Below are 27,431 nucleotides of genomic sequence, written 5' to 3'. Positions count from 1 at the left end.
TGAAAACTGCACTATATTGTGGAAACTCCATCTGTGAATAAAACACAAGCTTGTTATCTGCATCAAACTACCCCGGGTGTGACGGTCTCTTCATTTGGGAAATGTATCAGCTCTTCTGCCATTTGAGTGAATTCCCACAGGCTCAGTTGAATAGACATTACAGTCCAACAAGAGTTCTTCACATTCTTTTTGTTAAGATCTTGTTTGTTTCCTTTATACCCCTTTTCGGTATGGGCATTTGAATATGGCATTTCCTACTTTTCCCCATCCAATTCACCAGCTAAATAGCCCGCTCCTCAAACAGTTGAACAAGAAAACCCATTTTAAGTTACTGTAAAATGTTTTATTAAATATTGTACTGAAATAGGAAAGATAAAAAAACAAAAAACAATTTGCTGCTTGGTTACCTTTCTCCTTGGAAATGGCTTACCGAGTGCAGCATTCCATAATTCAGTCTGTCCTACCTATCCACGGCTTAATTCCGCTCTTCGAAACCTAAAAGCTATAACACCACTGGCGCTAAAGGCCAACAATAATACACAACTAGGGAGTTAATGTTTTGTAGTTGAAAAACCACCCACCCCCCTCCATCCCAATTATGGGCTCTGTGGGGGAAGGGAGGGGGGTCCCCCAAACTAATATACTTAAAGGGATACTGTCATGGGAAAACATTTTTCTTTTTTTTTTCAAAATGGATCAGTTAATAGTGCTGCTCCAGCAGAATTCCGCACTGAAATCCATTTTTCAAAAGAGCGAACAGATTTATTTATATTCAATTTTGAAATCTGACATGGGGCTAGACATATTGTCAATTTCCCAGCTGCCCCCAGTCATGTGACTTGTGCTCTGATAAACTTCAGTCACTTTTTACTGCAAGTCAGAGTGATATCACCCTCCTCCCTTTCCCCCCCAGCAGCCTTACAGAACAATGGGAAGGAAACCAGATAGCAGCTCCCTAACACAAGATAACAGCTGCCTGCTAGATCTAAGAAAAGCACTCAATAGTAAAATCCAGGTCACATTGAGTAGGAGAAATAACAGCCTGCCAGAAAGCAACATCCTAAAGTGCAGGCATAAGTCACATGACTGGGGCAGCTGGGAAACTGACAGGAGTGGTATCACCCCCCCTCCCTTTTCCCCTCAGAAGACTAACAAAAGAACAATGGGAATGTAATCAGATAGCAGCTCCCTAACACAGGATAACAGCTGCCTGGCAGATCTAGGAACAGCACTCAATAGTAAAAGCCGAGTCCCACCGAGACTGATTCAGTTACATCAAGTAGGAGAAATAACAGCCTGCCAGAAAGTAGTTCCATACCATCCTAAAGTGCAGGCACAAGTCACATGACTGGGGCAGCTGGGAAACTGACAATATGCCTAGCCCCATGTCATTCAACTTCAAAATTGAATATAAATATAATTTTTTGAGAATTGTCTTTCAGTGCAGAAGTCTGCTAGAGCAGCACTATTAACTTATGCGTTTTGAAAAAAAAAACATGTTTTTCCATGACAGTATCCCTTTAGATAGAAAAGTGTATTAACGGAGGTCTATTCTCCTTTTCGGCATTGTAAGTGCAATGATTGTGAGCTAGGAGAACCTGCAAAAAAAGTTATCATGCAATGGGTCAGTTATTCCGTAGATCATCTTTTGGTTGGAAAATATCGGGGCTGGAAATAAATGCTTGGGGATATAAAGATCTGGCCCAATATATTGTAATACACCACACTTATTCCACAGTTATTCTATGGGCCACCTGCTTTAATTTACTTTCGCTAATTCCAGATTATTTAACACGGAGGGGGAAACATTGTAGAGAACAACGGTCATCTGAAAATTTAAGATATGTTAAAGCACCTTCTGATGGAATTCAGGGTCTGGGACTTCTCGACTGGAACAATAGAGTTCAATAAATCTGACAAGCTTAAGGCTTTTACTTCACGTCTTCCTCTTTCATTCCTTCACACAAACAGAGATGATTGGTCATGAATGTTATCAATGATTCAAGTGTCCTTCACATCCCATAGGATATGCTTATTCATATAGCACCATTAAAAATTGAAGGGGGTTGGGAAGAGATTCCAAAACAAAGGTAGATTTCCAGCCGGTGTTACAACAACCAAAAAAACTGGACATCTCTAAAGACAACATAACAGGTTTCTTTTCGAGGGTGTGTACAAAGGGATTTGTAGACTAAGGCAAAGTGGTGCATTATACGTAAAAAAAAAAAGCCAATGCAACTGAATTACAATGTTAGAAGAAGGAGAGGAGTGGGGAGAATGAACAGTAGCACCCAATACAAAAAAAGGGGGTGAGACAAAGCAGTTTTCTATCCAGTCCCAAGCTTCCACGCTTCTCACAAACATTTACATATTTGGTCAAAGAACTCCTTGGTCTTAACTGGTTTCTTCACTCGACGTGGATGCCATGTCTAGAGCGATAGAACCATGGCTGACCACGAGCCGCAGTCTTTTTGAGGGAGTGAATGGGTTAAATGCCACATTTTTCGTCGCACCTTCCGTCGACTGCTTTGATGCCGGTGGGCTGTGTAATATATTAAAGGCGTCTCCTGTTAAAACCGTGCTAGGGGGTAGACCAGTCAATGACTGTCTCTTTAAATTGTTGTTGAGTCCCAACTCTACATATGGCTTTAGCAACAATTTAGGGTCAGAGTGCATTGCATCAGTGAGGTGATTGGCTCCAGCCCCAGGGGGTGGATGAAGTTTACTGGGAACAAGTTGACCCGTCAATTTTACATGTCCGTTCAGTTTAACACATCGTACCCCTTGCTTTACAGAACTGCGTCTCCGTTTAAATAGGGTGATCTTGTTGTCTGAGGTCTTTCTTGGCCTAAATGATACCGGTCTGGATCTTAAAGAGAAAACTTTATGCTCCAATGACCCATTTAAGGCTTCACATATTGGGGTATTTGTGGGTGGACTTACTGCGTTACTCTGTGTTTCGGCATTCAAATTAGCCACAAGGTGGTCGTCTGAAATAACAGGGTGCTGAGAATGTTTATTATTCGGAATCGGCTTCTTTTCTGCTTCCAATGAACTCTTATCAGGCTGAGACCTTCCAGGTTCTAAGGTTACATCTTTTCTTAGATCAACTTGAATATAATGGGTTATCCCAAACTGTTTAAGCGCATGAGGATGCGAATCAGATGTTACGCCGCCATTATAATGAGGATACACAGTGTTTATAACAATAGGTTCAGGAGAATTACATTCCAGGTTTAAGTTGTTGGAAAGTGGTTCAGAAGATGGACTTTCGGGACCCAACAATGAACCGGGGATTTCGGGCTCATAGAAAGAGTCGTCATCTTCGTTGTGACTCGGCACGGGGGAGAAAGACAAGTGTTCACACAATTCGGCTGTTGTGATCTGTTCCAGGTTGGACTTTCCTGCTTCAGTTTGAGAACAATCTTTGGCATTGCACCCTACGTTAGCCGTCTGGATTATAGGAGGGCATGAACCACCAGGGCAGCTTAATCGAAATTTTAGCCTTTCAGGGCTGAGGTCTTCCCGGCGAAGCGATACCAAAGGTTCCTTTCCTAGCTTGCAGCATTGCCTCTCATGCTGGCTTTTAGGACGGGAGGCCTGGTTACATTTTTTGCAGTTATGCAGAATGATACGCACGTCCCTTAAAACAGTACCGCGGGGAAGTGCAATCTTCACAGGTTTCAAGGGAATGTGCTTCATTAGGTGAGATTTATAAAAATAGCGAGAGGAAGCAAAAGTCTTTACTCTCCGATAGAAAGCTCCCTTTCTGCGGGATGCCGGAATCCGTTTCAGTCTGAGCGATAGTCTAAGTTTTGAACCTGGCACAAAAACAAATAGACATAAGAAATGGTTAACTGTTCTTTCGACGGACTTAGAGAGGATTCCCCTATACACGCGATAAATACATTTACTCTACCTAAACCTGTGATTTGAGAGAGAAGGGGGGGGGGGAGTACATTAAATTTTTATCTAATTTCTCCTCCTCCCACAGTTGCTTGCAAAAAGCAAGTAGTTAGAAAAAGAGGCTTAAAGGTCATGTAAAGTCAAAAAAATAAAATCCAATTTTTACTTTCTTTAATGAAAAAGAAACATATCTCCAATATACTTTAGTTAAAAAATGTGTACCGTTTTTATAAGAAACCTGCCTGTATGCAGTGAAATTCTCCCTTCATTTACTGCTATGGATAGGCATTGTCAGACGGTCCCTAACTGCTGTGTAGGGAAACAATCATACTTATGAACAGCAGGGGGAGCCCAAGTCTTACTTCCCAGCCATGCACAACTCAAGCAGCTTTGTTTGTTTCCCTGCAGAGCAGTCGGCGACTGTGTAGAGATTTGTATTGGATTTTATTTTTGCCTTTACATCCCCTTTAATGTTTCCAAAGACAAGAAGCAGGGACAAAGATCATGGATCTAGATTTAAACAGATAAACTGGGATTCTATTTAGAGGATTATTTTGCTGCAGCCACTGGTTCTGCAGAGTTGGAGAAAGTTTGTATCAAATAATAGAAAAAACTATAAAATCCACATTAGATTACATGACAACACAGAACCCAGTGCAGTCTGCATATTCGATTATTAATGAGTCTTGCTGTATCGGCTTCTGGCAGATATTGACTTGTGCGGTTTTGATAATTTATGATGATCCCTAAGCAGCCCAGACCACACTGAGCATGTGCACAGTCTTGGTCTTGCAAAGATGTTTAACAAAGTTACAAGATGGTGACCCACTGTGGCCAAATTTGAAAGCATAAATCAATTGTGTGATTAGGCTTGTGGTGCACTAAGTTCATATTTATGTTTAGTATACAAAATACAGCATTTCTAGCCTTATTTTATTTTAGACTTTCCTTGTCCTTTAATACAGAAAATATTTCTTAATTACAGCTATAGGCAAAAGGTTTGCTCAGCTTAGACCCCTACTCATTGAACTCATGTGGATCAAGGACAAAGCTCTAACAAATACAGGTTTGATTTAAGTATATTAAGAGAGTTACAACTGAGTTACCAGCTTCTATTTGTGGTAAGAATGAAGGGATGTGCCTGGCCAAATGGAATCTGAATTTGCATACGCAAATTAGGGGCAGAAAGGCAAATCACTATTTGTCACAAAACAAGTAAAAAATATTTTTTTTCCTTTCCCGCCCCCTAATTTGCAAATGATGCTTATGCAAATTAGGTAGGGATGCATTGAATCCACGGTTTTGTATTCGGCCAACCCCAAATCCTTCTCGTAAGATTCGGCCGAATCCAAAAGGGAAAACATTTTTTACTTTTGTGACAAAAAGTCACGCGATTTCCCTCCCTGCTCCTAATTTGCATTTGCAAATTAGGACACAAATCCGGTTCGGCTAGGCAGAAGGATTCGGTTGAATCTGAATCCTGCTGAAAAAGGCCGAATCCTGAAACCGGTGAATTCCTAAAAAAGGATTCAGATTCGCTTTGGTATTCGGCCGAATCTTTCAAGAAGGATTCGGTGAATAGGCCTAAGCCAAAATAGTGGATTCGGTGCATCCCTTATTGTTGAAGTTTTAAAGAGACCCAGTGACCAACTTGGTCAATGTGAACTAAGTAAGGATGCACCGAATCCACTATTTTGGATTCGGCCGAATCCTTCGCGAAAGATTCAGCCGAATAACGAACCGAATTTGCATATGCAAATTAGGGGTGGGAAAGGGAAAAAAATTTTTACTTCCTTGTTTTAAGACAAAAAGTCACGCAATTTTCCTCCATGCCGAATCCTGGATTCGGTATATGCCTAGAACAAAGCAAAGAATTGGGGGGAAAAATCACCCCAAATATAAATATTAAAACGAAGAAAACCGTTAGCACCTAAATGCCGCCAAGCTATTTCCTTGTTTCAAAAGCCTGTTTGATTAAAATGACTAAGATTGCAGATATTTTTTCAGCACAAAAACATGTGCTGAGTCTCAAATTGGCTCCCCCCCCCCCCATTGAAAACATGAAAGAATTGACAGTTGGCATATGTTCAAATGGTAGTTGACAGGCTCATTGACTAGTCTGCACTGAACAGGTTATTGACAGGGTCTTTTTCAACCTTCTAAACCCCATTGGGTCATGCTGAAAATAAAGAGCCACAGATTGTTGTTGCCTGCTCAGATAACATTTACCGGAGAAATGAAACATGGCTGGAGAAGCTGACAATGTGCCCGTTGGGTCACTTACATTCAGTGGATGACAATATTCTGCTACTCGGCATACGAGAGGAACCTGTAAAATGATGTTAACTCACCCTTTTTCTTTGTAGTTAATTGCGGGGATGGTTTGCAGGCACTCTCGCTCAGTCTCTTCAGACGACCGTCTGTCTCACGGAGCTGGTATTTTTCTAATGAGGTAGATACTGTCTGCTCTGTGTTTTGCTGCTTAAAAGCACCGTCCCCTTTTCTAAAGATAAAAAGACTTTAGAAGTCAAAAACAGTGTCCTTCTGAGAGACAAGTACAACATGAGGAAAAAAATACTAAAGAAAGCATTAAAAAGCAGAAGGTGATGGGAAATAAATTAAAGGCACAGTATATACAATTTCAAAGGATAGGATATGTGCTTTTTGCACATGGGTTAAATTTTTAAAGGGATACTGTCATGGGAAAACATGTTTTTTTCAAAACACATCAGTTAATAATGCTGCTCCAGCAGAATTCTGGACTGAAATCCATTTTTCAAAAGAGCAGATTTTTTTTTATTTAACTATGTAATCTGACATGGGGCTAGACATATTGTCAGTTTCCCAGATGCCCCAAGTCATGTGACTTGTGCTCTGATAAACTTCAGTCACTTTTTACTGCAAGTCGGAGTGATATCACCCTCCTCCCTTTCCCCCCAGCAGCCTAACAGAACAATGGGAAGGTAACCAGATAGCAGCAACCTAACACAAGATAACAGCTGCCTGGTAGATCTAAGAACAGCACTCAATAGTAAAATCCAGGTCACATTGAGTAGGAGAGATAACAGCCTGCCAGAAAGCTCCATCCTAAAGTGCAGGCATAAGTCACATGACTGGGGCAGCTGGGAAACTGACAATATGTCTAGCCCCATGTCAGATTTCAAAATTGAATACAAAAAAAAAAAATCTGTTTGCTCTTCTGAGAATTGGATTTCAGTGTTGCGTTTTGAATAAAACATGTTTTCCCATGACAGTATCCCTTTAAACATGACACATAAGATGCTTAAAGGAGAACTAAAGCTTAACTAAAGAAGTAGTTAAAAACGTTGTACATTATGTTTTGAGCTTCTGTACCAGCCCAAGGCAATCACAGCCCTTTAGCAGTAAAGATCTGTGTCTCCAAAGATGCCCCAGTAGCTCCCCATCTTCTTTTCTGCGGATTCACTGCACGTGCTCTGTGCTGCTGTCACTTACTGAGCTTAGGGACCCACTCACAATATACAGTACAAATAGAATAGAAATGTCACAATATAAGGCTGATTAGTAATTAATACAGATAATTACTACATGGCAGCACAGAAACCAGTGCAATTAGCATCAGAATTTAATAATCAGCCCTGTAGCATCAGCTTATATTACAGGGGAAGCTCATTTTCTGCTGGATAATTAGTGAAGACCCCTAAGCTTAGCTTCTCAACAGCTGCTCAGAGCCCACTGAGCATGTGAGTGTCACAGACACTTTCCAAGATGGTGACCCCCTGTGACAAGTTTGAAGTCCTGGATCATTGCTGCTATTGACAAGCTGAAACTTTAGGCTGGTCCAATAAGTTCAGTACCGGTATATAAAATATGGCATTTTTAGCCCTTAATTTTTAGTGTTTAGTTCTCCTTTAAAATAGAACTAAACCCCTGCAATGTTAAGTCCCCACTGGCCCCCCTCCCTGCACAGTCGTACCACAGAGTTCTGTCCCCTCTTACCGAAGAAAAGAAGATGGCGTCCGTGAGCTCCGCTGCCCTCACTCTGCATATGCGGTCATTATTTCAAGAGGGGACAATTCTGGGGTAAGACTGTGCAGAGGGGAGGCAGGGAGGGGGCAAGTGGTGACTTAAAATCACGGGGGGGTTTAGTTCTCCTTTAAAACAAGTTACCTGTCCACAGACAAGCCCACCATGTAATGATGAATCCTCCAGAAACAAACTGAATGCATTACACATTGACTACAAGATGTTAGTTAGAAGATGTGTAGAATAACCCAGAGCTCAAGACTTCATTTTTTAAGTAGCATTTTAATTTTTATGCTTTTAGCTCAACTTTGAATCTTGCATGATACAGTCATATGAAAAAGTATGGGAACCCCTCTCAGCCTGCATAATAATTTACTCCACTTTCAACAAAAAAAGATAACAGTGGTATGTCTTTCATTTCCCAGTACTGGGGTGTCTTCTGAACAAAGATTTTTAGTGCAGCAGTATTCAGTTGTATGAAATTAAATCAAATGTGAAAAATTTGGGTACCCTTGTAAATTTTGCTAATTTGAATGCATGTAACTGCTCAATACTGATTACTGGCAACACCAAATTGGTTGGATTAGCTCGTTAAGCCTTGAACTTCATAGGCAGGTGTGTCCAATCATGAGAAAAGGTATTTAAGGTGGCCAATTGCAATTTGTGCTTCTGTTTGACTCTCCTCTGAAGCATGGGATACTCCAAACAACTGAAAACAAAGATTTTTCAGTATCATGGTTTAGGGGAAGGCTATAAAAGCTATCTCAGAGGTTTAAACTGTCAGTTTCAATTGTAATGAAAGTAATCAGGAAATGGAAGGCCACAGGCACAGTTGCTGTAAAACCAGGTCTGGCAGGCCAAGAAAAATACAGGAGCAGCATATGCGGTGGATTGTGAGAATGGTTACAGACAACCCAAAGACCTACAAGAACATCTTGCTGCAGATGGTGTATCTGTACATCGTTCTACAATTCAGCCCAGTTTGCACAAAAAACATCTGTATGGCAGGGTGATGAGAAAGAAGCCCTTTCTGCTCTCACGTCACAAACAGAGTTGCTTGTTGTATGCAAAAGCTCATTTAGACAAGTCAGTTATTTTGGAACAAAGGGCTTTGGTCATGACAAAAAGCGCTTTGCATGGCAGAAGAAGAACACCGCATTCCAAGAAAAACACCTGCTACCTACTGTCAAATCTGGTGGAGGTTCCATCATGCTGTGGGGCTGTGTGGCTAGTTCAGGGACTGGGGCCCTTATTAAAGTCGAGGGTCGGATGAATTCAACCCAATATCAACAAATTCTTCAGGATAATGTTCAATCATCAGTCACAAAGGTGAAGTTACGCAGGGGTTGGATATTCCAACAAGACAACGACCCTAAACACACTTGGAAATCTACAAAGGAATTTATGCAGAGAGAGAAGTGCAATATTCTGGAATAGCCGTCACAGTCCCCCGACTTGAATATCATGGAAAATCTATGGGATGATTTGAAGCAGACTGTCCATGCTCAGCAGCCATCAAATTTAACTGGAGAGATTTTGTATGGACAAATGGTAAAATACAGCCATTCAGAATCCAGACACTCATCAAAGGCTATAGGAGGCATTTACATTTGCAAAAGGAGCTCAACTAAGTATTGATGTAATATCTCTGTTGGGGTGCCCAAATTTATGCACCTGTCTAATTGTGTTATGATGCATATTGCATATTTTCTGTTAATCCAATAAACTTTATGTCACTGCTGAAACACTACGGTTTCCATAAGGCATGTTATATATTAAAAGGAAGTTGGTACTCTGAAAGCTCAGCCAATGATAGGGGTTCCCAAACTTTTTCATATGACTGTATATAGCTAATCTAATTTTATTTTTAGATGTTGCACAACGGAAATCCAGAAACATTGAGACAGTTGGAAACTAAAGAGCAACCTCAGGAGAAGAAAATGTTGTGAGAAGGATGGCTAAATCTCAAACAAATGAAGAGCAACAAAGCAACAATGGAGTTTTTTTACCTGTACCCTAAAGTAATGGAAACAGTTGAGATTCGCATATATCACTTTTATATACACTGTGTCTGCATGAAAAAAAAAAGAGAAAACATTCCACATTTATAAAATTCTCACCTTTCGCATGTGCAACATTCACACATTTCATTTTTCTCTCCAAAAAAGCTGTCACCGTAGAAGCATGTGATCTCTTCACCGGATTTGATTTCCCTGAGAACCTTTACACACGCCGTGTTTCCCTCTGTTGGTACAAACTGCACGGGGGGGAAGTAAATTGGTTATAGAATATAAATATATTACAATATCCACTTTTACATGACCATTCATGTAACACAGGGACATATTTAAGCTGTTGCCCACACTCAGCAACAGAAAGACAAAAATATAAAACAAATGTACACATTTGGGGTCAGATTTATCAAGGGTCAAATTTAAAGAAGTTTTTTTTAAAACTCCCATAAAATCCAATGAACGCGAAACTCGACCAATCGAAATATATTTAAAAAAAAAAGATTCGTCCAGATTCAACTCAAGTTTAAAAAACACGGATTCGAGTTTTTTCTCTGAAAAAAACTCAAATGTCAGGAAGGCCGCAGACAACTCCAAATTTATCCCAGGACATTTCCAATCGGCTAAAACAGCAATTTGGCAGGTTTTAGGTGGCGAATAGTCAAATTCGAGTTCTTGAAGGGCCAGGGTATGATAAATCGCGAAAATCGAATTTGACAGTTTTGCCCATAAAAACCCCCTGAAAATTAAAATTTTCAATTCGACCAGTGGTAAATCTGCCCCTTATTGTTATTGCTACTTTTTATTACTCATCTTTCTATTGAGGCCTCTCCTAGTCATATTCCAGTCTCTTATTCATATCAATGCATGGTTGCTATGGTAATAAGGACCCTAGCAACCAGATTGCTGAAATTGCAAATTGGAGAGCTGCTGAATAAAAAGCTAAATAACTCAAAATGCACAAATAAAAAAAAATAATGCAAAAAAATTGCAAATTGTGTCAGAATATCACGCTCTATATCATACTAAAAGTTAAATTTAAAGGTTAACAAACCTTTAATGGGTGCAGTAAACAAAAAAGCATGGAGTTGTTTTAGATTACAAATTGCGCATCAGTCCTAATGAAGCACATAACCAGCATCCTTCGGTCTTAATAAGAATGCAAAGCCAATATACAGCTAATCCCATGTGTCCCGATACCCCAGAGAAGCTGTTTGTGTGGCTCCTAGAGGCTAAATGGCTAGTCTGTTTAATCAACTTGATACGACATTCACAGACTTAAAGGAAAACTATACCCCCAAAATGAATACTTCAGCAACAGATAATTTGATATAAACTAAGTGGCATATGAAAGCATTATCAAACTGGAATATATATTTAAGTAAATTTTGCCCTTTTACATCTCTTGCCTTGAACCACCATTTTGTGATGGTCTGTGTGCTGCCTCAGAGATCACCTGACCAGAAATACTACAACTCTAACAGGAAGAAGTGAGGAAGCAAAAGACAGAACTCGTGACCGAACATGTTTGGTTTGTTTGTGTGCACCGTGAATCATACGATCCCAGGGGGGCGGCCCTTATTTTTTAAAATAGCAATTTCCTATTTAGCATTTCCCAATGGCACATACTATATACTATATCATTATATTTACATGAAGTAGGGTTTTACATATGAGCTGTTTTATGCAATATCTTTTTATAGAGACTAACATTGTTTGGGGGGGATAGTTTTCCTTTAAGGAAGCCGATTCAAGTGGGGGCAACTTGCAACACATGAAAAAAAAAAAAAAAATCAAGTTTTCACCCCTATTATGTATGATTTAGTACAGAGTATACAAAAATTTGAAAAATGATAAGCATTAACACATGAACATAGCAATGATAAACAAAATGGAGAGCACCTACCTTGCAGTTTGGCCGACAGTCTTAATATGTATAGATAAGGCAGCATTCCAAACACAGCATGGGGAAGAAAAATAGGCAACATTTTACAATGGCCACAGATTCACAAAACTTATTAAAAAAAAGTGCACTAATACTGTACAACATATTTTTCAAAATAGTTACGTAATATAATAATAATAATAAGACACTTTACATTTCCTTTTCCATTTCCTGTAAACTGTTCTAAACTGATGCATTTAGTTGATACATTTCTTATCTTTGTCCCTGCTGAGCAAAATCCCAGTTTCATTAAAGACAACTGTTATAATTGATAGAGTAGTTGCTAATAATCCACAGATGCTGCTGAGAAATGTATCAACTAATGTAGCAAATTGGAATCAGCATCAGAATCAATGAGCTACCAGAAGGAAACACCAGAGACACGAACATTAAACTTTAAACATTTAAAAATTAAAAATGGAAAGCAAATTTTAAAAAGTCTATTTCTGGTGACCAATCCGATAGCAACTGAACTAAAAATGTGTCTGGAAGGTGAACAAACCCCTATAATAGATGATTTGTCTTAGTCAATCTTGCAATAATGTTCTATTGCGTGTCTGTTGGTATTGAGCAGAGCAACACCATGTATAACCACCTGATGGCGCTGCCCACTCTCCTAAAAACGACACCTTTCTACAGAGAAGCAGTGACCGCTTCTATTGACCGGAACTATCGCGAAAATGAAAATTTAATATAAGCTTCATAAGACTGAAATAAGAAACTTTCTAAATATAATCAATTAAAATTATGTTGCGTTTCTAAAATAATCAAGTTTATCTTCACTATCCCTCTCTCAGCATGTTTCTCTTTATTCGGGCTTCATTCAGGGGGTTGGTGTCCGATGAATGATCCAAAATATCTTGTAGAGGGGCTCCTTTTGCCTAGAAGATGTATTAGAGCTCACTCTATTAAAATCACCAGACATCATGTCTCTCTACATGCAGAATTTGTGCAAAATGCTGTATTTTGTTAAGATTTTGTTTGTACTATAATCAGTTTTTTGAGTGAGCTCTAATTCATCTGCTAGGAAAGGGAGCCCCCATAAGATATATTGGATCTAACTGTTAATGATTATCGGACACCCAACTGCTGCATGAAGAGAGAATGAAGAGAAACTGATGCTAAGGGAGGGATAGTGAATATAAACTTGATTATTTCAGAAACGCTGCAGAATTTTTAGTTGATTGTATTTAGAAAGTAGTATGTGGAAGCTTATATTACATTTTTATTTTCGTGATAGTTCCCCTTTAAGGATCTGATATGCAAACATTAAATAAATTCCGTTAAGAAGAACAAGCTGGTTGCACTTACCGTGGTTGATAAAGGCAGCAGGTCCTAACCAGAGCTGTGCACACTTTTTCCGAGTGGAGTACATGACGCTAAAATCATTGTCTCCGAATCGAAGGAGGGTCTCGTCTGCTTTGCTTAGTTCAGCAATGCACCCCACCAGGAGTTCAATCTTTTCATTCTTGGACCTAAAACACCAACAGAAGCATGCTAGAGCATAATGGGAGAAAAACGTTCACACCTTTTTGTGATCTCCGTGTGCTTTGTCTCTGCAGCCTCTTGTGAGTATGGCACAAGCAAGTGATTATCAACTAAAAATAAGGGCGGGGATGGGTTTGAAGCGCTAATTGTGTGCTCTGCTCCAAGGAGATTCCCACTGATTATTGTGAAACATGATCCACTACAGTCTCTTATGTATTCCACCAAGGTCTCTGAAGGCAAAGACAAATTCCAAGCAAATCACATGTGCCGTTAAGCTTTGAGAAGAAAACCTGAAGGAATAAAACTGCGTGCAAGGACCAGTTTAGCAGTGACTCACACAACCTTTTTAGGACCACCATATCCCCACCCCAATCCCACAACGATCGCAAAAATGAAAATTTTATATAAGCTTCAGCATATTGGAATACTACAACATTCTAAATACATTCAAAAAGTTCTGTAGTGTTTCTGAAATAATCAAGTTTATCTTCACTATTCCTCTCTCAGCATCGGTTTCTCTTCATTCTGTATTCATGCAGCAGTTGGGTGTTAGATAATCATTGACCGTTAGATCCAATATATCTTATAAGGAGGCTCCTTTTGCCTAGAAGATGTATTAGAGCTCACTCTATTAAAATCACCAGACATCATGTCACACTACAAGCATAATTTGTGCCACCGTCAGTTATTTTGTTAGATTTTGTTTGTACTGGAATCGGTTATTTGAGTGAGCTCTAACAAAATAACGGACGGTGGCACCAATCCTGCATGTAGAGAGACATGATGTCTGGTGATTTTAATAGAGTGAGCTCTAATACATCTTCTAGGCAAAAGGAGCCCCCCTATAAGATATATTGGATCTAACTGTCAATGATTATCTGACACCCAACTGCTGCATGAAGAGAGAATGAAGAGAAACAGACGCTGAGAGAGGAATAGTGAAGAAACCTGATTATTTCTGAAAGAATGCAGAATATTTAATTGATTGTATTAAGAAAGTCTTGTTTCAGTATGATGAAGCTTATTAAATTTTAATTTTCACAATAGTTTCCCCTTTAGGCTGGCACAGTCACTAAACCCTTCACTTATCTTGTTTAAAAAACAAAATCCCAGCATCCATCAGTTCAACATGTAAGGGAGGGGTTAAAATTTCTACCAGCCTAAGTCTACTATAAATCATTTAACCATTATTAGAATTAATGGCAGCCTGATTCTCAGCATGAATGCAGCCCTGAGAACTCTTACCATGACTTAGTGGAGACAACTTTCGCTCCATTCATTTCTAGAGAGTACCGACTACAGGAAAGGATCATAAAACCACTCTCTGGAAGAAACATCCGGAGATATCGGAATATCTGAAAGACATACAGGAAAGGCTAAGCGATAGAAATATCCACGTTAAACAAATATATTAAATGTTTATCTGATGCAGTGATGAAGCAAAGCCGCATTTTAAGCAAACACTAGAATACAAGCACTTCACTTATAACGGTTCATAATTTTATAAGCTATTGATTCCAACTGAGATATAATTAATGCTTACTGTAAGCAAAACCAGCCTATTGGTAGCGCTCTTTAACAGCAGGGGTGCAGTACAAAGGGGGGGATGGATCAGTAGTGTTAATCTTACAGCTGCTTTATAGCTCACCAGAAAACCTACTAAAATAAGGCAGAGCCACACTCTCAGATTCGGGGAGATTAGTCACCCGGCGACAAATCTCCTCTTCTTTGGGCGACTAATCTCCCCGAACTGCAATTGGTGCACTTCGTTTTCTGAAGTCGCCCGAAGTTGCCTCACGAGGAAACTTCGGAAAAACGAAAATCTCTGAGTGCCATTCAGGGAAATTTAGTCGCCCGACGATAAATCACCTCTTCTTCGGGGCGACTAATCTCCCTAAACATTCTCCTGCCGGTCTAGAATTAAAATCGCCCGCGGGAGGATTCATTGCCGTGCGACTAAATTTCCCCGAATCTGAGCGTGTGTCTCTGCCCTAAGCTTGCAGACAGGAACTCCATCCTCTATCCATACTCCATCCTGTTAGTGAAGATCAATGGCGCAAGTTTATTTTCAATGCACAATAAATTTTTGCCTGTCCCTCCACTGGTCATATCACCAGGCTAGAACAAAGTGCTGATCTGCAGAATGTCCTGGGCATAGTGAGCCTGTGTAGTATTGACTTAGATTGCAAATATATGGAGCTTAGTGGAGTCATTAATCTTCCTTGTCACAAGGCTCCTGAGTTGGCAAAAAAACCCAGTGAATAAAGTAAATTACTTATACAATCTGTCATTCCTAAAGCTGGCCATAGACGCAAAGATCTGATCGTACGAATAGAGGATTCGTACGATTTTCAGTCTGTGTGCGGAGAGTCCCGACATTTTTCGTACTGTGGAGATTGGTCGATCAGACAGGTTAAAAGATTTGTCGGCTACAGATAATATCTCTGCATGTATTGTCGATCGTACGATTTTCAGTGGGAGACTGTCACTAGCTTTTGTCGGACATAACTTTCATACGATTGCTGTCAGGGGCAGAACATCGGCTGATCTGTTCTTTTCTACTTTATTTGATCAGAATGGTTAGTGGCAGTTCGGGAGATGGGGAAGTCCGATCGTACGATGGTTCGTACGATCGGGTCTTTGCGTCTATGGCCAGCTTTAGGCATGAAGGCTCTACCAGATTGATAAAGAATGTCAGAAAACCCAGTAGAAGAAGTAAATTGTGGGTTACAGATATATGAGGAAACGTACATGTGTCTTGAGCAGACTCTCCTGTTGCCTGGTGCGACTGTGGAAATAATGACGAGCCCATCCGCCTGCTGTTAGTGACTGGTACGCAGCTTCCAGGTCCTTTTTCTTACAGAATGTTTGCAAAGCCTCTCTCAGGTGATGCTGCCTTCTTATCGTGGGCATGGCACTGCAGTGTAACAATATCAAAATCATGTACAGATACAGTAGCAAAAGAATTACCAGCAGCACTTTGTGCGAGTTGTAGTTGCGCAAAACGATTTATTCAGCACAAAAAAACATAAGTTTCGTGCCTACAAGACCCTTTATCAAGCCTTTATCAGGACCGAATAGTTGGGGTGGGTGAATGAATTCTATTATGAACAACCTAAAACTCACATGAGAATACTGCCTTGTTCATAGCAGTGACTTTATAAAACAGCATATAAACAGAGATAATGACATGATCGATTTTTGGCAAATCAATGATACCTAACCTAGACTAGCTGGACAGACCAAGTCAGTTATACAAATATGAATGGAAGGAGCTAGTTTGAAACAGCTTTTGAAACGCGTCACCCATCTAAAAGGTGCAAAGCCTTATTTATTATTACATATGATCATCTGGCTAAACTAGATCAGTATAACTAAGTCAGTCCAAGCTCCAGCAGAACTCCCTCTGTTTTCACTAGCAGGAATATGGCATAAAAGGACTACAGGAGGAAAAGATAACGTTATTGATAGTCAGCACCTGTCTATAAATGAACTTTGGCTCTTAAAATTAGAGGTGCGCGTACTCTCCCTGCTCTTATTCAGCCTGGCTAGTAAATTCATATACAAAATAAATTACGACATCCACAAAAAAATGCCTTCAAAAAAATAAATTACAGGTGCTTCTGCGAAATGCCATGTGACTAACTGGCACTTCAGGTGTAACACCAGAGGGGTGAATATGTATGCAGTGCTAGTAATGGGAGACACAAACTAGTATTACTAGAGAGGGACTCCAGGAATCATTCAACAGCCTGTATTTCATCTGACACTCGGATGGGCTGGAGGTGATGGAGACACTCACGGATGACGGGTAAGTTCTAAGGAGGACACAGGTTTAGACTGGGATTTAATAATTGGCCTTGGCATTATAAATACACATAGGGCTAAACAAACATCACTTGCCCAATGAATGTTGACTGCCTTTGACATCTTAAAGCAGCCCGTCTAGCAGACGCACACTCAAAATTAGGGATGCACCGAATTCACTATTTTGGATTCGGCCGAACCCTCGAATCCTTCACGAAGGATTCGACCGAATACCAAACCGAATCCTAATTTGCATATGCAAATTAGGGGTAGGAAGGGAAAAAAAATGTTTACTTCCTTGTTTTGTGACAAAAAGTAACGCGATTTCCCTGCATATTTGTATATGCAAATTAGGATTCAGATTTGGTTCGGCCGGACAGAAGGATTCGGCCAAATCCGAATCCTGCTGAAAAAAGCCGAATTCTGGCCGAATCCCTAACCGAATCCTGGATTCGGTGCATCCCTACTCAAAATACTTACTGCCAGATGCTAATTCCACAGCAGGTTACCCAAACAAGTCCCCAATAAATTACTACTCAAAATTTAAAAGAGTGGAAAGCACACTATGTAAAAATCCAAGTTTTGAGTCACAAATGTTTTTACATAATCAAAATATTGCCCCGTGCATTTTGACCGTAATCAGTCTTCCTCAGGGGCACAAAATATCAAAATAAAGTGAAAAAAGGCAGCAAATGTCTAATTTTACAGAACAATTGATGACCAGGCTCAGTTCTCTTATCTCTACCCTGCAGTTTATCAGGTAGCAGGCCATGACAAAAAACGCTGACCACATAGAAGATTTTGGGTGTATTCGCTTTTTCGAACTATAGGATTTTTACAAGTAACTTTGTGCATCTTATGTTATTTGCAAATGTCATCTAAATTGCAAGACAGGTATCCCGCTGTGACTCGCAAAGACACATTTGAAGGCTTCTGTGATACATTTCATGCTGTGTGGCAGAATTCTTCCCAAGAGCATCTGTTTACACTAAAAGCCTTATCAGAGAGTCTTGCTATATGAGATAAGGCTTTGGTAGTTAAAGGGATACTGTCATGGGAAAAAACATTTTTTTCAAAATGAATCAGTTAATAGTGCTGCTCCAGCAGAATTCTGCACTGAAATCCATTTCTCAAAAGAGCAAACAGATTTTTTTATATTCAATTTTGAAATCTGACATGGGGCTAGACATATTGTCAATTTCCCAGCTGCCCCAAGTCATGTGACTTGTGCTCTGATAAACTTCAATCACTCTTTACTGCTGTACTGCAAGTTGGAGTGATATCACCCCCCTCCCATTTCCCCCGCAGCAGCCAAACAAAAGAACAATGGGAAGGTAACCAGATAACAGCTCCCTAACACAAGATAACAGCTGCCTGGTAGATCTAAGAACAACACTCAATAGTAAAAACCCATGTCCCACTGAGACACATTCAGTTACATTGAGAAGGAAAAACAGCAGCCTGCCAGAAAGCATTTCTCTCCTAAAGTTCAGGCACAAGTCACATGGCCAGGGGCAGCTGGGAAATTGACAAAATGTCTAGCCCCATGTCAGATTTCAAAATTGAATATAAAAAAATCTGTTTGCTCTTTTGAGAAATTAATTTCAGTGCAGAATTCTGCTGGAGTAGCACTATTAACAGATTCATTTTGAAAAAAATTTTTTTTCCCATGACAGTATCCCTTTAAAACTACCAACAGACATGGCAGTGGTCATGAGGTTCTGCACTGATTATTCAAGAGGTATTTAAAAGCATGTGGGGTGCTTTCAAAGACCGTCTCCCAAGCGGTTCCTGTTAAAGGAACAGTAACACCAAAAAATGAAAGTGTTTTAAAGTAATAAAAATATCCTGTACTGTTGCCCTACACTGGCAAATGGATCTGTTTGCTTCAGAAACACTACTATAATTCATATAAGCAAGTTGCTGTATAGCAATGGCAGAAATTTAAAAAAAGTCTATATGCCACAGTTTAAATGGATAACAGATAACACCATTATGTTCTACAGAGCTTATCTACTCTCTGCTGTGTAACCTGAGCCTTTTCTCCTCTGAATGGCTGCCCCCATTGCTACTAGGGATGCACCGAATCCAGGATTCGGCCGAATCCTTGTGCCTGGCCGTACCGAATCCGAATTTGCATATGCAAATTGTGGGGTGGGCGGGATTTCATGCGACTGTTACAAAACAAGAAAGCAAACCAATTTTTTTCCACTTTTTCCTTTCCCGCCCCTAAGTTGCATATGCAAAGTAGGGTTCGGATTCGGTTCGGTATTCGGCCGAATCTTCCAAGATGGATTCGGGGATTCGGCCGAATCCAAAATAGTGGATTCAGTGCATCCCTAATTGCTTCACAGCAGCTTATTTATATAAAAAATAGTATTGTGTCTGAAGCAAACACATCAGTTTTACCAGTGCAGGGCAACAATGCATTATATTTTTATTACTTTAAAACACTTGCTGGAATTGCTCCCCTTTTATTTATATGAGAATTCGTTTCACCCCTATGCTAGACAATGCAGGCTTCCAAGTGTCATCTAACCACCAAGCTGGAAAACACTTGGGCTAGAGTCCTGCACTGAACTAATTTCAGCCGACCCTGCAACTGGCAGCCCGCAACCAAAACTGGAACCCGCATATTTAGCCACTTTCATCCGCTACCCGACCCGGACCCCCAACTGCCTTATCTGCAACCCGACCCGCAACCACCATCAAACAGGAAGTGACAGTGCTGTAAGCCAGACGTGACATCATCAAAAGTGGACGGGGACAGAAACAAGTTTCGTAAAACTTTAAAAGGAGTACAATATAGACAATATTACATACAATATAAGACATTTAGATGAGACCCGCAACCCAACCCCCAGCTATACACGCACCTGAAAATCCTCCCCTCATTCAGCAGGATGCCAGATTTTTTTGCAGGTACCCGACCCGCTGCAGGTCTTGGGCTAGAAGATCACCAATATGACAACCAATTCTGCCAATGTCTGCATCGTGTAGTCTCCTTTCTCTTCCCTTAGAAACTCACCTGACGTTCATTTTATGAGTCCTAAACCCCAGGTAAGGGTCAAGCACCAAACTCGTCGCGAGGTCATCATTCTCACAAAGTTCTCTTGCCGTCAACCGATTTGAACCCATAGTATGTGCAGGCTTTCGACCATGCTGTTCCTGCATGCAGGAGAAAAAAGAGAAATAAAAATACAGAAACCTGGATCAGTACATATTACGGGAGTAAAAGAACCTCTTTGTCAGATGTGGGTGTTAAACATGTGTCATAATAAGAAGACAGCACATGTTTCACCGAGAAACCTGTCACAATGGGTATGCTCTGCTTAATACAGTGAATTACATTAGCAAAACAGGTGGTCTCCTCTCGGGATAGCTGCAGAAAATCTGGATCTGCTGAATTGCTGGCAAGCACAAAGCAATGGTGCTAAAAAAGCATCGGCCCATTTCTCAGCACATTATGATACATTTGTTGGGGGGGGGGGATAACATACATAGGAATACACTTTCAATCTCTGATATTAAATAGAGGATTGAGGCTTATATTTTTATATTAAAAAGATGGAAACGCACACATTAACAATAGACATAAGTACCAAACCATATGCAGTTATATAATACATTAAAAGGGAAGTAAAGTCTAAAATAGAATAAGGCTAAAAATGCAGTATTTTGTATACTAAACATAAATATGAACTTACTGCACCACACGCCTAATCAAACAAATGATTTATGCTTTCAAAGTTGGTCACAGGGGGTCACCATCTTGTAACTTTGTTAAACATCTTTGCAAGACCAAGACTGTGCTCATGCTCAGTGTGGTCTGGGCTGCTTAGGGATCGTCATAAATGACCAAAAATAGGGAAAAAAACAAAGCTGCCTGAGTTCTGCATGGCTGGGAAGTAAGGCGGGGGCTCCCCCTGCTGTTCATAAGTATGATTGTTTCCCTGCAGCAGTTAGGGAGCGTCCGACAATTCCTATCCACAGCAGTAAATGAAGGGAGAATTTCACTGCATACAGTCAGGTTTCTTATAAAAACTGTACATATTTTTTAATTAAAGTATATTGGAGATAGGTTTCTTTTTCATTAAAGAAAGTAAAATTTTTTTTTTTTTTTTCGCCTTTACATGCCCTTTAAGTACATAATATCCAAGGAAAATCAGAAACCATTGCCTGCCAAGGCCGATATTGAAAGATCGGACATATAACACCTGACCCATAAAAAGGCCTACTATTGCTTTGTAATTAAAAAAAAAAAAACCTTCTACATTAATGGCTGGCCCTGTCAACCCCGTCTCCCCAGTGCAAGGAAAGTTAATGAGCACCCATTAACTTTACCTGCTCCTTAATCTAAAGTTAAAAAAGAAATCTTGTGTCATGTATAACATGCGGGAACTATGGGGGTTATGTAATAACTGGTCTGAAAATGTAAAATAAGCTTAAGCATACTGAAATAAGAAACTTCTTATACTTCTAAATATAATCAATTAAAAATGATGTACCATTTTTGAAATAATGTGTTTATCTTCACTATTCCTCTCTCAACATCTGTTTCTCCTCATTCTATCTTCATTCAGGAGTTGGGTGATGAATGATCCAATATAGGTTATAGGGGGGCTCCTTTTGCCTAGAAGTATTAGAGCTCACTTTAAAATCACCAGACATGTCTTTATACATGCAGAATTTGTGCAAAAGGCTGTTATTTTGTTAGGATTTTATTTATACTGCAATCAGTTATTTGAGTGAGCTCTAATACATCTGCTAGGAAAGTACCCCCCCCTCCAAGATACATTGGATCATTCATAAAGAGAATGAAGAGAAACAGCTGCTGAGAAACATAGTGGAGATAAACTTGATTATTTCAGAAACAATGCAGAATTTTTAATTGACTGTATTTAGAAAGTTTCTTATTTCAGTATGAGGAAGCTTATATTAAATTTTCATTTTCACGATAGTTCCCCTTTAAAGGAAAACTATACCCCCCAAACAATGTAGGTCTCTATTAAAAGATACTGAGTAAAACAGCTCATGTGTAAAACCCTGCTTCATGTAAATGAACCATTATCATAATAATATACTTTTTTAGTAGTATGTGCCATTGGGTAATCATAAATAGAAAATTGCCATTTTAAAAAATAAGGGCCGCCCCCTGAGATCGTAAGATTCACTGTGTACACATACAAACCACATGTAAGGTCACATGAGCCAATTAACAGACAGAGTTCTGCCTTTTGCTTCCTCACTTCTTCCTGTTACAGTTAGTGTTGTAGTATTTCTGGTCAGGTGATCTCAGAGGCAGCACAGATACAGTCACGAAATGGTGGTTCAAGGCAAGAGATGTAAAAGGGCAAGATTTATGTAAATATATATTCCAGTTTGGTAAGATTCTTTAATATGTCATTCAATTTGATATAAACTATCTGTTGCTTAAGTATTCATTTAGGGGGTATAGTTTTCCTTTAAGTTTTGCCACTTGCCCAATAGCCCATAGCAATCAATCAGCATTTTCCGATTAGTTGCTATGAGTTACTAGAGCTGGGCAAATTTAAGATTTTCATTACATTACCCCGTACAAGTCTTAAAAGGATTAAGATGAACCTTAATCTTATAACTGGTCTTAAGTTTTCCACTCACCCAACAACCCATGGCAACCAAATCAGCATTTATGGATTAGTTGCTATGAGTTACTAGATGTGGGCAAATTTAAGATTTTCATTACCCTGTAGAAGTCTTAGAGTGAAAGGGTTACAGTTAAAGACATTTCCTCCTTTATGTAAATAAACACCCTGAGGGCGCTGCCATTTATTGGGCCTTTGTGTATACCGGTAACTAAACAAGCACTGGCCCAACAGTTTATATTAAGTCAGTGGTCTCACATGACTCCTCAGCATCGAGGAGCCGTATGCCCCCAATGAACTTATTAAGCCTTTTCCCATCTGGATGAGATTTCTTTCATGGTTTCTGATAAAATAACGGACGTTTTTCTCTTCAAACCCAGCAGCCTACACAATAAAACATCTGCCGTAACTGCTTAATATTTGCTACTGGCCTTTTATTTAGAAAAGCAGAATTAGAGCTTCTGATGGCTGAAAATAAAATCCAGCACGCCCCTTATTGTCTTTAGCAATTGCTAATTATAAACGAAGGCAGAGATCCAGGCACACCTGCTCCTTTCCAAGGCTCCTCCAGGATTCAATGCACAAAGGTAAAAGGAATCGGAGGGCAATTTAATGCAAAGCAAGAGGGTTGATCCCAAACGCGGCACTTTCATGGCATTAAAGAGGTGGTTCCCCTTTAATTTAACTTTTAGTAAATTATAGCATAACCAATTCTAAGCAACTTCTTAATTGGGCCTCATTATTTTTTTTACAGTTATTTGCCTTCTTCTTCTGACTCTTTCCAGCTTTCAAACAGGGGTCACTGACACTGACAAACAAATGCTCTATAAAGCTACACATTTATCGTTACTAGGGATGCACCGAATCCACTATTTTGGATTTGGCCGAACCCAATCCGTATGCTAATTTGCATATGCAAATTAGGGGTGTGAAGGGAAAACATTTTTTACTTGTTTTGTGGCAAAAAGTCACGTGATTTCCCTCCCTGCCTCTAATTTGCATATGCAAATAAGGATTCTGATTCGGTTCAGCCAGAAGGATTCGGCTGAATCCGAATTGTACCGAAAAAGGCCAAATCCCAAACTGAATCCTAATTTGCATATGCAAATTAGGGGTGTGAAGGGAAAACATTTTTTACTTCCTTGTTTTGTGGCAAAAAGTCACGTGATTTCCCTTCCTGCCCCTAATTTGCCTATGCAAATTAGGATTCGGATTTGGTTCAGCCAGGCAGAAGGAGTCGGCTGATTCCGAATCCTACTAAAAAAGGCCAAATCCCAAACCGAATCCTGGATTCAGTGCATCCCTAATCATTATTGATACTAATGTTTCTATTAAGTCCCTCTCCTATTCACATTCCCGTCTTATTCAAATTAATGCACGGTTGCTAGGGTATTTTGGTCCCTAGCAACCAGATTGCAGCACTTGAATATAAAGCGGAATAACTCAATAACCACAAATAATAAAAAAAAAACAATTGCAAATTGTCTCCGAATACCACTCTACATCATAAAAAAAAGTTAATTCAAAAGTTAAATTTTAAACAATGTTGCAAAAGTGTTAGTTCCCCAGCAAAGACAGGTCTATTAATCAGCGTCTTGTCTTACATTGTATCAATAGTAGGAGCCACCAGTGCAGAGAATAGAAAGGGACAAAAAAAAAAAAGAAAAATTGTAATGAATGTATATTATGCTCTCTTTTATTAAAGGGCACCTGTTGGGTAAAAATGTTCCCTCCCAGTGCGGGTAGCGTATCACTGGCGGGGGGCATTTAAAATGGGTTGTCCACCTTTACATGAACTTTTACCTATGACCATAGCCATTGATATTCTGTAACAATTTGTATTTCAGTCTGCAGAGATCTCCAACATCACTCTTTGATAAATAATATACCCCATAGGGTTTAGGGTGCAAGTTGGGGCACTGGGCTGCTGACATGTGATTTTATTATTAACATGTATTTATATAGCGCCAACATATTGCGTAGCACTGTAAAGTAAATGTGATTATACAACTACATCACATGAATTACATACATAGAATATATGGAGTAACAAACATCACAATCAATACAGGTACAAAAGGTGAGGAAGGCCCTATGCATAGGCATACAGTCTAAAGGGAAGGGAGTAATACACAAGGTGTGGGAGTGGGCAAGATAGAAGTGATTGTGCGTGATTGTTCTTACACATTGGGGTGCTCCATGACAACATTAATAGTTAGGGCCCCATTTTTTATCAGGACTTTGGCAGCTCTCAAGGTGTTGTGGAACTACAGCCGGACAAAAGATACAGGAGGAGCATAACTGCTGGCGTGTTTGTCAGGTTGTTACAAGAATAAAGGCTGGGGAACAGCTGGTTTAACTACAACTCCCAGAATCCCCTGGCAACCTGCAACTAAACCTGAGACATAATATTTAGCAGCACTAAAGGGCTTAAACGTTTTGCCTCATGGAGACACAGTTTCCTTTGTATTTTAATGCCCTAAACACAGACAGAGCTGGGGGCCCCACTTCTCTCCAGGGAAGCTACACACACAAATCCCTATGACGCTATAAAACAACACCACGGTATAGGGAAAGACATTCTAAATCCCCAGTGCAAACCCTCTATCCTACCGCCCAACAGTCCAGCTGTTCATAACACAGCCCACGGTCCCGGAACGCCGTCTAAATGTCCAGCTACTCCGCTCTGGCAGGCCACCTTCTACAGCGTTTCTTCAGAGTCTCGCGAGATGAACCGGTGACGTCATGTCTACACAGCGTAGAAGCGTAGTGACGCGTCTTGAAAGATGAACGAGGTCGAATTGAGCTACTCGAGCGTACCTACTAGGACACGTGATGTCTGTGCAGGATGGTGGTTGTCATAGCAATACGCGCCACTGCCAGTCAATGTCCGCTACTGATACTGAAAGTATATGTAATATTCTCTCCTCAGAGTTCCTACTTGTCCCGGGGAGCTAATAATAAACAGAGCGTTTTACAGGCTGCCAACTACAGTACCGTCAAAACATTTCTTAGTTTGACCAAAGAGTCTTTGTGCCTATTGACTACGAGTCAGGCGTTTTTTCAGACAGGGTCCTCCCAGTCCAAGTGTTTCATGTGAAACACAGGAAATACATTTTTTAACAGCATAGGGATTCATTTGGTAGGAAAACTGAGCAAAACTGACAAAAAGTAATCACGTTTTTAGGCTCTTTTAATGGTGAAGTCAGTAGTTTTTCATCATTTTTATTTTTGTTAATTCTTTATTGAATGCTCAGCATAAATGTCTACAGAAAAGAAGAAGGAAGGGGAATGGAAACAAAATAAGAAAAAATTGATTAAACACAAATCAGATAAAATAACATGACTGAGATCTACTGTGCGCTGTTGTCCGAAAACAAAAAAACACACATTATGGCTTCAGGACTTCAACTTCGCCTCCTATCATGACTTTGGGTCTTTTCGCCGCTTCAGGACTTCAATTTCGGCTGTTTTCGCGACTTCAGGACTTCAATTTCGGCTGTTTTCGTGACTTTGGGTCTTTTCACCGCTTGAGGACTTTAATTTTGGCTGTTTTCATGACTTCTGGTCTTTTCGCCGCTTCAGGACTTCAATTTCGTCTGTTTTCGCGACTTTAGGTCTTTTCGCCACTTCAGGACTTCAATTTCGGCTGTTTTCGTGACTTTGGGTCTTTTCACCGCTTCAGGACTTCAATTTCAGCTGTTTTCGTGACTTCGTGTCTTTCCGGCTTCGGCTATTTTCGTGGCCTCGGGGCTTTTCAGGACTTCGGCTGTTCAGCACTTCCGCATTTCGACTGTTCAGACGATGGGCGGCACGGCTTCAGCGCTGTCAAGGGGGCCTGGCTCTTTCGAAAAGTTCAGCACTGCCTGGCCCCCCTTCAGGCCCAGTACACTTGTACCCCCTGTACCCCCCTGATGGAGGCCCTGTATCTGACTGTCAGATAAAGACGCAGCGTGCGGCAATCAAGTCCGACAATCGGATACATGTAGTTTGTACTTGCGATTTCACATTCAGTGCCATTATCTTCTGCACATCCGACACGTCGCATGCGTGTCATCAAATGACGACGTGTCGGACAACAGCGCACCGTGGAGTCCAGTCCAAAAAAGTAACATTATCTTATTTATTTTTTCATAATAATGGCCAAGACAAGGCCTACTTTTGGAGAAGACAATGGATGGAATTGACCAAAATTAATCTTGAGTGTTTAGGGTTTTTTTCATGGCATCATAGGGTTCTGAGTTTTTTGTGCAGATGTGGACAGATTTTTTGCAATTCAGGGACTTAACAAGGGTGTCCAGTGTATGGTGGGTCATTGGGAAGATCTTATCTTGGACTGGCATCCAGTCAAGGTGCCCATATCATTTCTAATTTCAATGAGGAGCCTCTGGCAATGTACATCAGTTTAATCAGAGGAACAGCTTTATTAACAAGTGCCAACCAGTCTACAACATGGGGAGGATCGGGGCTCATCCATTTCATAATGATAAGTTTCTTTTCATAGAACAGGGTTGCTGTAATCAAGTTTCTGTGATAAGTATGGCCAATTCATCTACAAGGCCCAAAATACATACTTTGGGGAATTTAACAACAGGTAGAGCAAGTTGTTCAGCTAAATGGCCTATGATTTACATTCAGTTGCAG

The 27,431-nt window shown here is 40.1% G+C and overlaps 1 protein-coding gene across 2 annotated transcripts; it reads right to left on the bottom strand.

The window, feature by feature from the left end:
• Positions 1 to 321: 321 nt before the first annotated feature.
• Positions 322 to 25,500, bottom strand: kmt5c.L (lysine (K)-specific methyltransferase 5C L homeolog). 2 transcript variants are annotated; one of them, NM_001097050.1, is given in 9 exon segments: positions 322 to 3,821; positions 6,258 to 6,409; positions 10,032 to 10,168; positions 11,830 to 11,849; positions 13,180 to 13,343; positions 14,602 to 14,711; positions 16,108 to 16,273; positions 20,192 to 20,331; positions 25,401 to 25,500. In NM_001097050.1, coding segments are annotated over 8 exon segments (2,286 nt in total). In that variant the 5' UTR covers positions 20,302 to 20,331; positions 25,401 to 25,500; the 3' UTR covers positions 322 to 2,394.
• Between the last annotated feature and the right edge of the window lie 1,931 nt (positions 25,501 to 27,431).

Source organism: Xenopus laevis, chromosome 7L (assembly GCF_017654675.1).
Source record: "Xenopus laevis strain J_2021 chromosome 7L, Xenopus_laevis_v10.1, whole genome shotgun sequence".
Taxonomy (NCBI): domain Eukaryota; kingdom Metazoa; phylum Chordata; class Amphibia; order Anura; family Pipidae; genus Xenopus; species Xenopus laevis.
The sequence above is the reverse complement of the archived record's forward strand: the minus strand, read 5'-3'. Positions and strand labels throughout refer to the sequence as shown.

Excerpts from the sequence above, each read along its gene's own strand:
- kmt5c.L (XM_041568601.1), bottom strand. The coding sequence starts at position 16,269 with ATGCCCACGATAAGAAGGCAGCATCACCTGAGAGAGGCTTTGCAAACA. Across the intron at positions 11,850-13,179 it reads TGCTGCCTTTATCAACCACG|ACTGTCGGCCAAACTGCAAG; the intron begins GTAAGTGCAACC and ends ATACATATTAAG. Across the intron at positions 6,410-10,031 it reads GAATGTTGCACATGCGAAAG|AAAAGGGGACGGTGCTTTTA; the intron begins GTGAGAATTTTA and ends TTTTATCTTTAG.